A 14,572-nucleotide genomic window follows, 5' to 3' on the forward strand; every position below is an offset into this window, starting at 1 on the left:
CGTTCATGCTCTGTCTCTCTCTGTCCCAAAAATAAATAAATGTTGAAAAAAAAAAAATTAAAAAAAAAAAAATTCTCGGGGCGCCTGGGTGGCTCAGTCGGTTGAGTGTCCGACTTTGGCTCGGGTCATGATCTTGCGGTTCGTGAGTTCGAGCCCCGCATCGGGCTCTGTGCTGCCAGCTCAGAGCCTGGAGCCTGCTTCGGATTCTGTGTCTCCCTGTCTCTCTGCCCCTCCCCTGCTCACACACTGTCTCTCTCTCAAAAATAAATAAAGATTAAAAATAATTTTTAAAAATTCTCAGAAGCATTTATATCTATTAATTTTCACATTTGCACTTCTGAAGGGGAAAAAGAAGTTAGCATTTTGAATAAAGGAATAATAATTACAGTAACTAATGTTTACTGGGTTTCTCTTATATGCTACATACATGCACTGTTAAGTATATTGTAAGCATTATCTTATTTTATCTTCTAAAATGTACTAAGGGGAGGTAGGTACTAATACCATTCCATGGAAGCCATACATCATAGCAGTCAAGAATGCAGGCTTTAGAGTCAATTTGCCTGGGTCTGAATTCTGGCTCGGCCTCTACTAGCTGTGTGACCTTGAACAAATTCCTTAGCATCTCTGGGCCTTAAGTTTCCTCAGCTGTATATTGGAAATAATAGCAGTATCTATCACATAGAGTTGTTACAAAGATTAAATTAGATAACACGTGTAAAACTTAGCACATACTCCAATATATCAGCTATTATTACCCACTTTACAAACAATGTAGGTTGAGAGAAGCCTACATAGTTAGTGCTCTTAACCACTGTGCTAACTATGCCTGTCACATTAGGTGGAAAGTGAGTTAAGTGACACAATTATGACTAAGGAGCATATTCAATAATCAAAATAAGAACCATATAACCATCAAATTCATTTTACATTTTAGGCTGTATTAATACAAGCTATGCAATTCTAGTACATAAGTATCAGAGATTCAATTATGCGATGAATAATCTGGAACTATATGACTTAATGCTCCAGGAATATCTTAAACTGTTATGGAAAACTGAAGTAAACTTCTTATTCAGTCACATCTAATATCTTCATGGTAATGGAGACCCAACTCTCTCAATGGAATTTAACAACCAACTTACAAAATATTTTCTGGAGGCTTCTATGAAAATGTACAGTATACTCTTTCGGTCCTTAAAAACTGAACTGGACACGTAAAATTCAATCTTACCATTTTAATTCAATCTCAACACTTTATAAAACATATTACTAATTTGAAATTTCCATTAATGGAGCTACTGAGCTGACATAACAAGATGAACATATTCCAAAACAATTTGGAGCGAGCATATGCATGTATACTAAGTCTATCCTTCCTCATGCTGTTATCTGACCAATTACACATAATAAAAGAAAAACGTTATCCGTCAGCAACAAATGTAAGGCCCAACAGCTCATAACAGTCACAGATATAAAGGCCAAGACGAAGCAGTACAGTATTAAGCCAACAGAGAGAATTCGTCAGTATTGGGGTTTTTTCTTATTTCTAGAGGGATTTCTTTTTGGGAAAACAAAATCAAAGAACTCAGGTGGTTAATGCTGTTAAGATAAATATTACCAAAAGCTTTTGGTAAGAAATTATCAGGTATGTGAGTATTTTTTACACCTATGTGTAAATAATATCCTATATTGTTTATTATACCATTTAAACATATAGCTAGTTCTTCAACATTTTCCTGAATAGTTATACGTTTTCCTAATGACATGTGTGAAAACTATCAGTCTATTTCAGGGTTTCTCAGCACTACGGACACTCTGGATCAGAAAAGTCTTTGTGGTTGGGGGGCTATCCTACGTGCTGCAGGATGTTCACAAGCCTCTTTGGCCCACTAGATATCCCGGCACCTGTCTGTTATGACAACCAAAAATGTCCCCAAAATTGCCAAATGATAGGGGTGGGGACAAATTGTTTCCTGTTGAATGGCCTACATGCAGAGGTTGTATTTGGGTGTAATTTCTACATAAAATACATTTTGTATTTGTTTACTTCGGCTTTTCATCAAAACTTAGATAACTTCTAAAGTCTCACTCAAAAAAAAAAACAAACCCATAAAATGAGACCTAGAAGTAATACAATGCTATGTCAATTATACCAATTTTAAAAAATAAGAAATTCAAATCAAAACCTTCCCAAAGTTTATTTTTGTTCTTTTTTTCTTTCTTTTACCTTTCAATGTATGTCCCAATAGTTGATGCGCCTCAGATTCATATTCCGAGATGGAGACAGTGGTCTCTATGAAAAACATAGCATCATTCTCTTTAGTGGATTCCATGAAGTCTGCAGTATCTTGGAAGAGGGTTACAACAGAGACTTTCATATCTTCCATCAAACTTGTGGGAGTAAAGGAACTTTGATCCGTGAAGGCAGACGATCGCTCCTCCCCGGGTGCCATTAGCAGGGCTGTCCCCACGTGCGTTTCCCCTTCTGGCAGCCCCAGAGCCATATCTGCAACCTCTGTCAAAGGTTCACCCTCTTCCATACCTTCCATTGCATCATTATCTGTTACTCGGGCTGTCTGAGACGTTTCCATTCCCACCTGGGTCTCCATATTGTCTCCAAGCTTTGGGATCTTTATCTGGCTTACACTCTCTAATTTAGTGTCATCCCACTCATCACTTACGACAGAGGCAGCTGGAACAGCAGTGCTGACACTCACTGTGACTCCTGGGGCTCCCAGCAGCCTGTCAGTTTCTGGCTCAACACTCAGGGTGTACTCAGAGGTTGTGAGCCAGTGCTTGGTGGCGGTAGTCTGGGTATGATCAGCTGTCATCTGCAAAGACTTCTCCCTATCAGGCATGGGGCTTCCAGGTGCCATGCCTGCTGAGGGCTCAGCACCAGGGAAAAAAGTTGCCCTATGTTCTGCGTCGGCTTCAAACTTCTCTGTCCTTGGATTGGTGGTCAGCATTTCTTTAGTATTCACATCAGAGGAAGGGAAATGTCCCAGACTAACCCTTTCCTGACTTTCCGTTGCAAACAACTGATGATCCACAGGCTTCAGAAAACCCAGTGTTGCTTCTGTGGTCTCTTCCGCAATGGGCTGAATGAGGGTACTACTGAAGAGTTCCTCCTTTTCATCCATATTCAGAGGTGCGGTTGCAGCAGTAGGGTTGGTTAGCATGGCCTTGGAGAGTCGGCTTTCAGGGGACACTCTCTCTGGCTGGCTGGACCCAAACACTTCCTCCTCCGCAGGGATCACTGGCTCAGTACCAGTGTAAATGTCAGGACTATTAGGCTGCATAAGCCCAGTTCCTACTGGATGAGCTTCTTTGTTAATAGGAAATACTTTATTTAAAGATGTTGCTGACGGCCCCGCTAACACTATCATTGGGTCTTCAGAGACTACCAACTGGGGAGTACACTTTGAAGTAACAGAGTCATTTTCTGGGTCATCTGTGTTCATCCTCTCTGGCTGCCCTGTTTCTGCAAGACCATGTGCTATCTCCCTTCTTCCCATTTTGGGGAAGGCCACGCATTGTGTGGCAACGTTGAGAAGTAGAAGGCCACAGAATGCCAGACAAATGTGCAATACAATTGGTCTGCTCATAGTGGAAGAGAAATGTGCACATAAATTGGCAGAGTTGACAATTCCAGTAATTGAGTCCTGCAGAAAAATAAAGCATATCAAACTGTCATGTAAATGTATTTTGTAAATAAGCCCCTTTAAGTAAAGTCAGAAGTTAAAATCATCTCCTTGGCGTGGTGCTCAGAGATGGTATGGAAGCTGTTCTACTTCTCTGTACCTCTGAGAACTGGATAACCCAGTTCATTTTTCCCTGCTGAATTTTGCAGCTGATTTAACTTGAAGCTCTCTAGAAAAGGCACACATAGTTCAAGGACTAAGTTCATTGTTTCTTTAATACCTATTTGAAAAAAAATTACCCTTGAAGTCACGTTTGCAATAGTCTCCCCAAATTCCTCTATTAATCACATAAGCAAATGACTACCAAAATGGCAATATGTCCAAGATATAGAAAGTAAACCTTACATTTATTTATATTACATTCAGAGATCTTTCAACTATGGTTTAAAACTTATAAGACATCAACATAAAACACTGAATACCAGTTACATTCAAGAGTTTTTTAAGTAGGGGCACCTGGGTGGCTCAGTCGGTTAAGGGTCTCACTACGGCTCAGGTCATGATCCCACAGTTTGTGGGTTCGAGCCCCTCATCAGGCTCTCTGCTGTCAGCACAGAGCCCACTTCAGATCCTCTGCCCCTCCCCTGCTTGTTCTCTCTCTCAAAATAAATAAATAAACTTTTAAAAAGAGGTTTTTTAAGTATGTAAATGATTTTCATTTAAAATTCCTCTTTAAAACACTTAAATGATTTCTCTGTAACAACTATAAAAATTAAAGGCAAACCCTTGATGCCCTTGATGTTTCAAAAATTAAGGAGTAGAAATGGTAAAAGAGTTAATGTAAATTAGTGTTTTTAAGAAAAAAACTTTTTAAGAAAATGAAATACATTTTAAATTAGCAACATTTCGGGGCGCCTGGGTGGTGCAGTCGGTTAAGTGTCCGACTTCAGCCAGGTCACGATCTCGCGGTCCGTGAGTTCGAGCCCCGCGTCAGGCTCTGGGCTGATGGCTCAGAGCCTGGAGCCTGTTTCCGATTCTGTGTCTCCCTCTCTCTGCCCCTCCCCCGTTCATGCTCTGTCTTTCTCTGTCCCAAAAATAAATAAACGTTGAAAAAAAAAATTAAAAAAAAAAATTAGCAACATTTCCTGAATACACATTATCGTTAGATTAAGATTTGTTTCATTTTTTTAAAAACTACTCACTCTCATTAAAACTAAAACCATAGCAAAATTACTAATCCCCCCCCCCAAATTTATGAGTTTCGGGGTTTTTTTAATCTACTTTGCTGTTTGGGCTCTTTCTTTTTCCATCATCAGAAATCTCTCAGATGCTGTAGATGTTCTAGGAAATTAAACCTAAGAATGAAAATTCTAGAATAAAAACGTAATCTTTATAAAAGTTGTATTTTTTTCTTTCTTTCATGTGTAATCATTAAACTATTTGAGTTAAGCACATAATGTGCACACATAAAGTATAAAAAGTAAGTTTTCATTGGTCCGTCTCCCCTCAAGAAGCTCAAAGCTTCCCTGTTTAGTCTGTAGGTCTTTCCGAGACCAAGAAAAGGTCAAGTCCTTACAGCATGATCTAGACAGGTGAAGAGAAAACAGAAGGCTGAATTTTTCTACATGAAGAAAGAGGAATCCCCAGATTCGGAGCTGAGGCTTCCTGACAAACCACCAGCACCACATGAATGAGTCACCTTTGAAGTCATCTTCCCAGCCCCACTCAAGCCTTCGGACAATTGTAGCATCTTGACCATAACTGCTTAAGAGACCTTGAGCCAGAACCAGCCAGCTAAGCTACTCCCAAATTCCTAATGCACAGAAGTGGGATGAAATTATAACCATTTATTGCCACCACGTTAGGGACAATTTGTCACACAGAAATCTTGAATCCACAGTACTTTGGGAGACTACAGGAATGAGAAGATGTCATGAGGTGCCATGTGCAGAAAAGGACCAGCACATATCAAGGATCATAAATTTAGCAACAGAAGAAAATTGAAGCCAGAGGTGACTAGGAGAAATAGAAGTCACTACACACCCTCAAGAATCTTCAGAGATAGTGAGAGGGATGGTAAGTTTCCCTCTATGTAGGATGAGAGTCTGCAACAATTTTATTAAAATATTAAATGACATACAGGGAGCTAGCATCATTTTAAAAGGAGAGAATATGGGAAAGATACTTGAAAAAGGGGGACTAGCATGTGCCAAGACATGTCAACATTCTGAACATCAGTTATCATCATACTTTAGATGGCCCCTAAAGAATCCCACTTCGTAGCCAGGTAACACATTTAGTAATAGTATCTGGCTTGCTGCCTCCCTTAAGACAAAAATATAGGGGGCGCCTGGGTGGTTCAGTCGGTTGAGTGTCCAACTTCAGCTCAGGTCATGATCTCACAGTTTGTGAGTTCAAGCCCCGCATCGGGCTCTGTGCTGACAGCTCGGAGCCTGAAGCCTGCTTTGGATTCTGTGTCTCCTTCTCTCTCTGCCCATCTCCCGCTTGTGCTGTCTGTTTCTCAATAAATAAATAAATAAATGTAAAAAATAAAATTAAAAAAAAAGACAAAAATATAGAAGCACTGTAAACAAGAATGTTCACTGTTGACGAAACTACGTCTTTGTACAACTTGAACTATGAAACATATGTAAAAGCTAAAGAACACTCCGATCTATTCAAAGAGCTGCCCTTTTCTGAATATTTTTCCCATTCAATGAAATCTTACTAAACATCCCAGACAATGTAGGGTGTGGCCTAAAAACTTGGGCTACATGATCCCATGCTTCTGGATAAAAACCTGAAAAAAACAGGCCATCATGAATGACAGTATTATTTAGAGGGATATGGACGAGAAGGAGAAAAACAATTCCTGAATCCTAGCTTTCTTGCTACTAGAACTTGCTATGGGATATTGTGCAAATGGCCTCAGTTTTTCCTTCGATAAAATGAGGAGTTAAACAAAATAATCTTATAAATCCCTTCTACTTCCATGAATCCATTTTTATATTTTATCTATAGGGCATAGAATTAAAATGCAAATGTTTTCATGTTCCAACAACTGTGCCATCAAGTAGGCAAGGCACTCTAATGACTGGATGGATGTTTCACATTTTATTTATATGTTCTAGAGTCATGCAGACTGAGAGGAGAATTTTATAAACAAATCAGATTTGGGGAGTCAAACCATAGAGATTTAATATAGCCTCAATTGCCTTTCCCAAACAGAATATTCCTTTAAGGTTTTATTTCCAGCTAGATCTCGAGCTTTAGAATTTGTGTGAAGGGAATTCTGCCATTGCTCTCAAAGACTTTCCTTCTGTAATTAAGTGTCAGACACCTGCTTTCTAAATCCAACTACAGAAAAAATGGGGGTGAACTGCAAGCCTATTCTATGTCTGTGTATTGCAGCCATATGTTCCTTCTCCCCACTATTCAAAGCGATGCCCGAACTTTAAAAGAAGCAGAGGAGACAGCCTATAAGGATGACAGCAGGGAACATGCCTGCAACTCAGATAAATTGGTAAATGACCTTCAAGTTCTAGGCCTTTCTCCATCTTTCAAAGCACAAGTTCAGACAGCCACTCCCATGAGTATGGTGTCCTCCACTGAGAGCTGCATGACGTTAGAGAATAAATAAGAAAAGGCTGACCATTGTCAACGCAATGGCAATATTTCTAAAACTAAATAATCATCTGTGATCATCTATCACAGGCTGTAGGCCTTTTCTTTTTTTCCTCGACATGTACCCCCTCCCTGGCAAAGTGCCTGGCACAGAGGGAATGCTCAGTAAATATTGACTGAACAAACAGAGGAATGTCCAGAGCCTACTTTTCTGGGGAAGGAGAGGGTGGGGAAATTTAATTGCTAATTAGTACTCTGTGTCTTCATTATCTTAAATGAACTCAATTCAAGAACATTTAACATACAAAAGAATATTTCTCTAACTTTTCTTTCACACCATGGCTGCTCCTTCTTTCTACTATATCCATCCATGCACATTAATTCAGGTAAATAAACTCTAACCAAAATGCTGATAGTGGTATTGGCTTCTAATAATAGCTTGAAAAGCATGCCTTTCAGAGCAAATCAGTAGCACTTTGTCTATCATTTGCTATCGGGGTATCCTCATGGCTCGGCAGTCCGCTGAACAATTTACTGCATTTCTGCCACCAGTGGGCAGAGAAGCTGTTCTGTCAACCATTGTCTTTGATCTTAAATAGATACAGTCCAGAACCTGTTTCTTTGTCAAGTCGAGGCACGGTCAAGTTACAAAGACAAATGAAAGACAACATAAGAAAACACAGATTTAGCCGTCTTGCTAGATTTAATAACCAGGATTTTTGTAAACGCTTTTTCAACACCGTTTCCAACTGAAATGTCTACTGCTGATTTTGTGTGTTACCAACATGTAGACACAGAAGGGAACCAGCATGTTAAAACATTCTCATCACTGGCAAAGTTCCTTTTTTCCAAAGGAAATGAGTTCCATGGGTAGTATGTAAGGAACATGAACATTGCCCTAAGAGTACTCAAGACACAGGAGGTCTATAGAGAATGCCAAAAAGCTGGTAACAATCTGCCTGATATTTTCCTTTCCTTGGGATAAACACAAATACCGTAAGTAGCTGGTATAGAGTTTGGGGAAGAAAGCTGCCTCATCTTAGATTTTCACTGTCCCCTGGAAGAAACTTGGATACCACCTCAAACGCACCATCTTCTTCACCTAAACTTTGGTGTCATCCTGAACTCTTCTCTATAGTCTAGATTTCACAACTTCTGTGGATCCTTCCCCCATAATGTCTCTTGGAATTGGCCTTCTCATCACCTCGCTGGACTGTTACTATTTTAATTGCCTTTCAACCGATGATCTTGTTCAAACTCTCTTCTCTCCAATCCATTTTACACAATCCAGATGGCTTATTCTTAACAATAAAAATGACAATAACCAACCAAAAATGGCCACCATTTGGAGGATGCTACATGCCAGGTGTTGTGAGTGCCTTATGTAAATTACCTTATTTAATCCTAACAACAACCTAATGAGATAGGCTCTATCATTATCTCCATTTTTTATTAGCTGAGAAAGCGACAGGTTTACAGAGGACAATTAACCTGCCTACGTGAGCATGCTAGTTTCTGAACTTGTGAATTCTGTCAAACTTCATGTTGCCCCCTTTTGCCCAACGCATCCTTTAATGTCATGAAGTTTACAACCGCCAAATTCCGTATCTATAAGACAACCCACACCACTAACTCCCCTACAAACCATCACCAACCGACTATATTGCCCTCTTACCTGCCATCCTCATTCCAGGTTCCTAAGTTTTGCTCACAGCACTGCACTAGCCAGAACACTCCCTCCTTCCCTACCCAGGTATCTAAACCCTGCCCCCTTCCCCCCACATCCTGTTTACTAACTGCTGTCACAAAAATGCCTGGCCCAATCTCTTCCCATCCTTCTCCCAACTTCTTTGGCACAAATCATCACGTCCGTAAGTCTTGCCACCTCAAATGAGATTCGGTCCTTTGCATGCAAACACTGGTGTTTTAGCTTCCTTTGTCTGCCATATAATTACTAATAATGGTAGGCATGGAGAGGAGGTGTTCAATAAATATTTGCTGCAGTGAAGCGAACGTAAATAACTGTTTAAGAGTGTGAAAAAGAATGCTCAGAGTCTCCATTTTATACTGTAAGATTTTCAATGAAATTGCATGGTCTATCCATGTCTAAAATGTGTATTTTGTTCAGACCTGGCCAATTCTGGCTACTTATTCCATGTATCATTTTAATAATAGTAATAATTACCTGCATTCTCACTTCTGCTATATTTTAGGTTTTCAGAGTTAATTTCATTAAAAAAAATAGATCAGCATTTACAAGTGACAAGTCTCAGAGCTTCAGGTCGACTTGCTTCCCAATTATCATCTCATCTTTTAAAAACCTGTTAGCGGGGTGTCTGGGTAGCTCAGTAGGTTAAGCGTCATACTCTTGGTTTTTCAGCTCAAGGTCATGATCTCATGGCTCGTGAGATGGAGCCTCACATCCAGCCCTGCCCACATCCAGCCCTGTGCTGACAACACGGAGCCTGCTTGGGATCCTCTCTCTCTGTCCCTCCCCCACTCGCTCTTGCTCTCTCTCTAACTCTCTCTCACACACACTTTCAAAATAAGTAAATAAATAAACTTAAAAAATAAATTAAAAATAAAAATAAAAACCAATTAGTGATTCTTTGATTGATGAGGGGAAAAGGAAAACTCTGTCCCTTCTTTGTTTGTGTCTTAATTATCTTTCCATTTTGTACATCCCCTGATCCTCAATAATTAACTTGTCATTGTCTTACCTTTTTAATCCTTAAGGTTCTCTCGCCAATGCTATTTAATTTGTCTAAAGGCAAGCTTATCAAGATTCTGACCCTATTGACCCAGCTGTGGCACATGGCATTACGGTACCCCATTTCTGATTCACTGTGCTACTGACAACTGTCATTGGCCTAATATATTGGCTTTAAGATCATCTGGACCTCATCATCCTTCACTTTAAATTGAGTAGCTGGAATGACAGAGGATCCTTTCAGCAGCATGTTTGGCCACAGTGGAAGAAGGGAGAACAGAATAACTACAAAGAAAAGCCTGGTTCCCTAGGAGCAAAGCGGCATCAGTGCTGACAGGGAAGAGGATGAGTAAGCTGGGGTCAAGAAGGTTACACTGGCAACTACCAGCAAAGTGCTTTACCATCCCTGCAGACCACAACTAGGTTATACATACTGAGCCCAAGAGCTTTGTTCTCTCCACAATGCAGCACTGCAGACCAATGAAGATGTCAGTGCCTGTGGCCCCTAGTGCATCATCCTATCCCTGGGAAAAGAAGCTGAACTGAAGATTTAAATACTGGCTTCAAGTTCCAGCTCTACCTTGGGCAAATCACTGAAACTCAGCTGCCTTGTTGCAAGATGGAGGTAACAATGCTCATTCTGTTTTCTTCAAAGGGTGGACAAGAGACAAAACATGATAACAGACATGAAAACAGTTTGAAGAAAAAGTTTTAAGTATCATTCAATTTAAGATATATTAGTGTGATATTGACATACAATCCCCTCAAACTACCGAAATGTGAGCAATTTGAAACATCCATAGTGTCTTTTTTCCCTGTAGATATTTCCATGGAGCTTCCTCCTTCGGCTTCTCACGTAGACAAAGTGACCTGGGAATTGCCTGATGGTTGCAGAATCCTATCCTAATCCATCTTGGTCAACAAGCTCTTCTCCATCCATCATACAATTCTCTTCCATGACCCGATTTGACACGGAGAAAGTAAACCCGATTTTACTGGAGAAAGTAATCCCCAGGTAGACATTTCAAGGAATAAACATAATATCTCACATTTCAAGCTGAAACTTGATTCAGATACTTTTCTTACAATCACCCATAAACACAATATGGGAAAAACAGGATTGACCACACATCTTAATTATAGAATGAGTTTTCATTCTACAGAGATTAAACCCAGCTTCCTTATGTAAGGAAAAAAAAATTCAACAAACAAAACATTCAATGCCATACACAACTTTTCAGGCAAATATCTGCTAAACAAAGAATAAGCACACCTTTGGCTCAAAAGTGGAAATTTTCTATAACAGGTAAGCCTATCTTCCCAATTTGGTTCTATCCATGCATTAACCCATTTCTGTAATAGCAAATTGTGATATTAAAAAGTCTTACAGGAATCACCAGAATATAAGATAAGGAGCCTCCTACGAAAACAAAGACAAATCCACGTTTCCCTAATTGGCTCTGTTGCCGTAGCTACCTTAGACTTGGTGAGTCTTGGGAATTTTGTGAATAAACACAATCAATATCAAGTCAGCTGTATAAGTGCTTGGTTCATTATTATGACAAACCCAACAGCTCTACCTTAGGCATATGTGTAAGTCAGATCACTCTTAAATCACTACTGTGTGTAAAAGCATCAATGCTGTGCTACTGTGAAATCTAACCCCTGTTTTGAGTTTCTTTCAATAGATGCTACAGAGGGTTTCTGCCGGCAAGTGAGCAGAAATCAGTCAATGACTTTAAATAAGCTTGGCTTCAATAACACTCCTTAGAGTCCAATAGCATCATGTGTGATCAAGGAAATACACTAAAAAGAAGGGGAGGCAGGCAAATTCTCACCACACATGTTGCTTCTTAGAGAAGTCCTTCAGAGCTCTATGGATGGTTTTGTGAACCACTCCTGCTCCCCCTTAAGTTTGGAACTAAAACTTCCAGAGAAAGAATGCAGACACTTTAAAGCATCCTGTCTTCTCTCCTCTGCACAGAAATTAGGTGCTAAGATCCCGACAGGTCCTTGGGCTCGGCTCGGGAAGGCAAAGATTTCTCATCTTTGAGAACTCCAAACTCTTGAGAGTCCTATATTTTGTTCACCCCGGCTACCTTCAGCCAGCTCACCAGCCATGGCTTACATATTTGGAATCTACACAGGTCGGGCTCTGTCCGTGACCAGGAGGCACATTTGATATCTAGGCACCTCCAGGCAACACCTCCCAGCCATTCCGTGGTCTCAGGCAGAGCCTGACCTCCTCCGTGTCTATCCCACAAGCCCTCTTTCCAATTAAGCGACCTTTCCAAGCAGCATCCTCCTGCCGTGTCCTGGAGGACCGGTCAGGGTCTGAGCAGGGAGGTTCCGTGACATTTCTGCACTAAACACTCAACTGTTGGTCTTCTGCAAAGTAGCAGAACACATTTCAGTGGCCACCGCAGCCCCCTTTCGCTCCTCGGCTGCTGGACACTGATTGGCATCGGGGACACAGCGATCGATGCTCTCTGAAAGGAGCCGATCAGAGTCTTCAGGAACTTCTCTACCACCGCCGAGAGACTGGGAGGGGAGGGAGAGAAGAAAGAAAAGCCCACACAAAAGCAGCCAGCCCTGCAAGCCCCGCCAGCACAAAGGCCCGCGCGCTGGTGCGGAGCTGGGAGGCTGGGCTGGAGCGAGGAGTGCAGCGAGTCCTCCGAGGCCTGCGCGCCGCGCCCAGCGCGCCCCGAGCTGCCCCCCACGCACCCCGCGTCGGGGCACAGCGTTCCGGTGGGGGCTCTGGGCGCACGCCTGGAGCGCCCCAGGCTGCCGCGCTCCCCGGACCGCAGCGCTCCCGGGGCGACCCCGCGCCGCCCCGGGCTCCGGCTCCGTCTCTGCGCGGAGCCCCGTCTGCAGGCGCGGCCGCCCGAGCGGCAGGAGCCGGGCCCGTGCTCACCTGTGCGCCTTCAGCCGAGCAGCTCGCGGAGGAGAGCGGCGGCGCCCGCGCTGGGCATCCCCGGCGCGGCCCCTGCAGCTGCGGCGGCTCCCTCAGCCGTCTGGGACGCCAGGAGGAGGACGCTTCGCTTTGTTGCTTATTCATGAGGCCGCGACGAGGGCTGGGGATTGGGCGGCGGGGAGATGTGCTCGCCCCGCCTCCGCTGGCACCGACACCCTATGTCGACGCCTCACGCCCCTAGGCGCGCACGTCCCGGCCTCGGCTCTCGGGGCCCGAGCCGAGTGGCCGGGCTGGGTCCCGCTCTGGTCCGGGCTCCTGGGACCCCTCCGGAGACCCCCCCGCCCAGTCCTGCTGTCCCTCTTCGAAGCCTGGCCTTCTGTGGCAGCAGTTCCTCGGTGCCTTCGGCCAGGGAACTGTTTTCGCTGGAAGAGCCGAATTTCTCTGGTCCTTGGAGAGGGCAAAGTGTGCACGTCGGAGGCTGCAGGATATTCCTGGTGTGAACACTGCGGGATAGGAGTGCCTCTAAGTAGGCTCTTGTAAAGTAGTCCCAAACAAAGTGTTCCCTTCTCAGAGAAGTTAACAACAAGCGCCGACTAAGAAGTATGCTTTATTGAGCCCTTAGTCCTGCCGAGATCAATGCTAGGTGCTTCACTCAGTACCTGCCCATCTATTCAGTAACCCTGAAAGAAATAATGATGATCCCCATTTAACAGGGAAGAAAGCCGAGGCTGAAGGTAAGTTGCCAAAGGTCTTGTGGCCACCAGGAATTCATGACCTCCATCCTTGAATCTGTCAACGACTCAGTTTACTTCCGTTAACCCTCATTAGGGGTAAAAAAGAGAGGTCAGGAATCCAAAGGCCTTTTCTAGAACAACCCCCACAGAACCTGACATTTGCAAAAACACTTTTCACATACGTTATCTCTTGTATTTATTAATTCCCTTCTTTATAATAGTGGTCTTAGTCCTGTTTTGTACTATTTGTAAACACCTTCAAGACAGAACAAGGTCTTGTTTACCTTTGATCTCACACACCTAACACAATACTCAAATATGCACTGTTACCTTACCCATTCCACCTCTCTTTAGAAGAGATTATCTTTGCATTTCCAGAAGAGTTGTCAACAGTTGTTGAATGTAATGTAATGTAATGTAATTGAGTTGAACTGAATTGAATACATAAGATCTGGTTTTTTATGTATATTCAGTGTGATACAATATAATACATTATACTGTGACCAGTCCTTCTACCTGAATTCAATACCCACCAGGTGGATAAGCCATACCCAGCCTGACCAAGTTGCATTCCAACATTCTGTTTTTATTTCAGTTGTTTGAAATGTGTACCACATCTCATAAAAACGATGTTATATAGTATGGTGAGATTCCCAACTAGACCACAAAATTGGGTCTACTTGACCCAAATGCATATAAAGAATAGTACTAATAAATAACAACCTGACCAATCAGGTTGGACCAGAGGACCAACAGAACAGAAGACAACAGAAGAAAGGGATTCCAGCTCCCCAGGCATCTAGGGCCAGCCTTATACACATACCTGAAATAGTCAAACGTTCTTAGACTTCTTCCTGCCTTCTGCTCTGCATCCCTAACATCCTAATGTTCTCCTTTGAGACCAATAATACTCTTAGTCCCAGCTACAAAGCTCCACTCCCCAGAT

At 42.4% G+C, this 14,572-nt stretch overlaps 1 protein-coding gene across 2 annotated transcripts in view; it reads right to left on the reverse strand.

Moving 5' to 3' along the window:
- The window catches only part of ARMH4 (armadillo like helical domain containing 4), a 130,009-nt gene extending 116,900 nt beyond the window's left edge, over window positions 1–13,109 (reverse strand). Inside the window, exons 1-2 of one of the 2 annotated variants that reach the window (XM_045451090.1) lie at window positions 12,893–13,046; window positions 2,231–3,665 (exon numbers count right to left, since the gene is read on the reverse strand). In XM_045451090.1, coding sequence (XP_045307046.1) covers window positions 2,231–3,665; window positions 12,893–13,036 — 1,579 coding nt within the window. In that variant the 5' untranslated portion in view covers window positions 13,037–13,046. Of the gene's footprint in view, window positions 1–2,230; window positions 3,666–12,892 lie in introns of both variants that reach the window. The other variant, XM_045451091.1, reaches the window with a different exon arrangement.
- Between the last annotated feature and the right edge of the window lie 1,463 nt (window positions 13,110–14,572).

Source organism: Leopardus geoffroyi, chromosome B3, assembly GCF_018350155.1.
Source record: "Leopardus geoffroyi isolate Oge1 chromosome B3, O.geoffroyi_Oge1_pat1.0, whole genome shotgun sequence".
Classification (NCBI taxonomy): Eukaryota; Metazoa; Chordata; class Mammalia; order Carnivora; family Felidae; genus Leopardus; species Leopardus geoffroyi.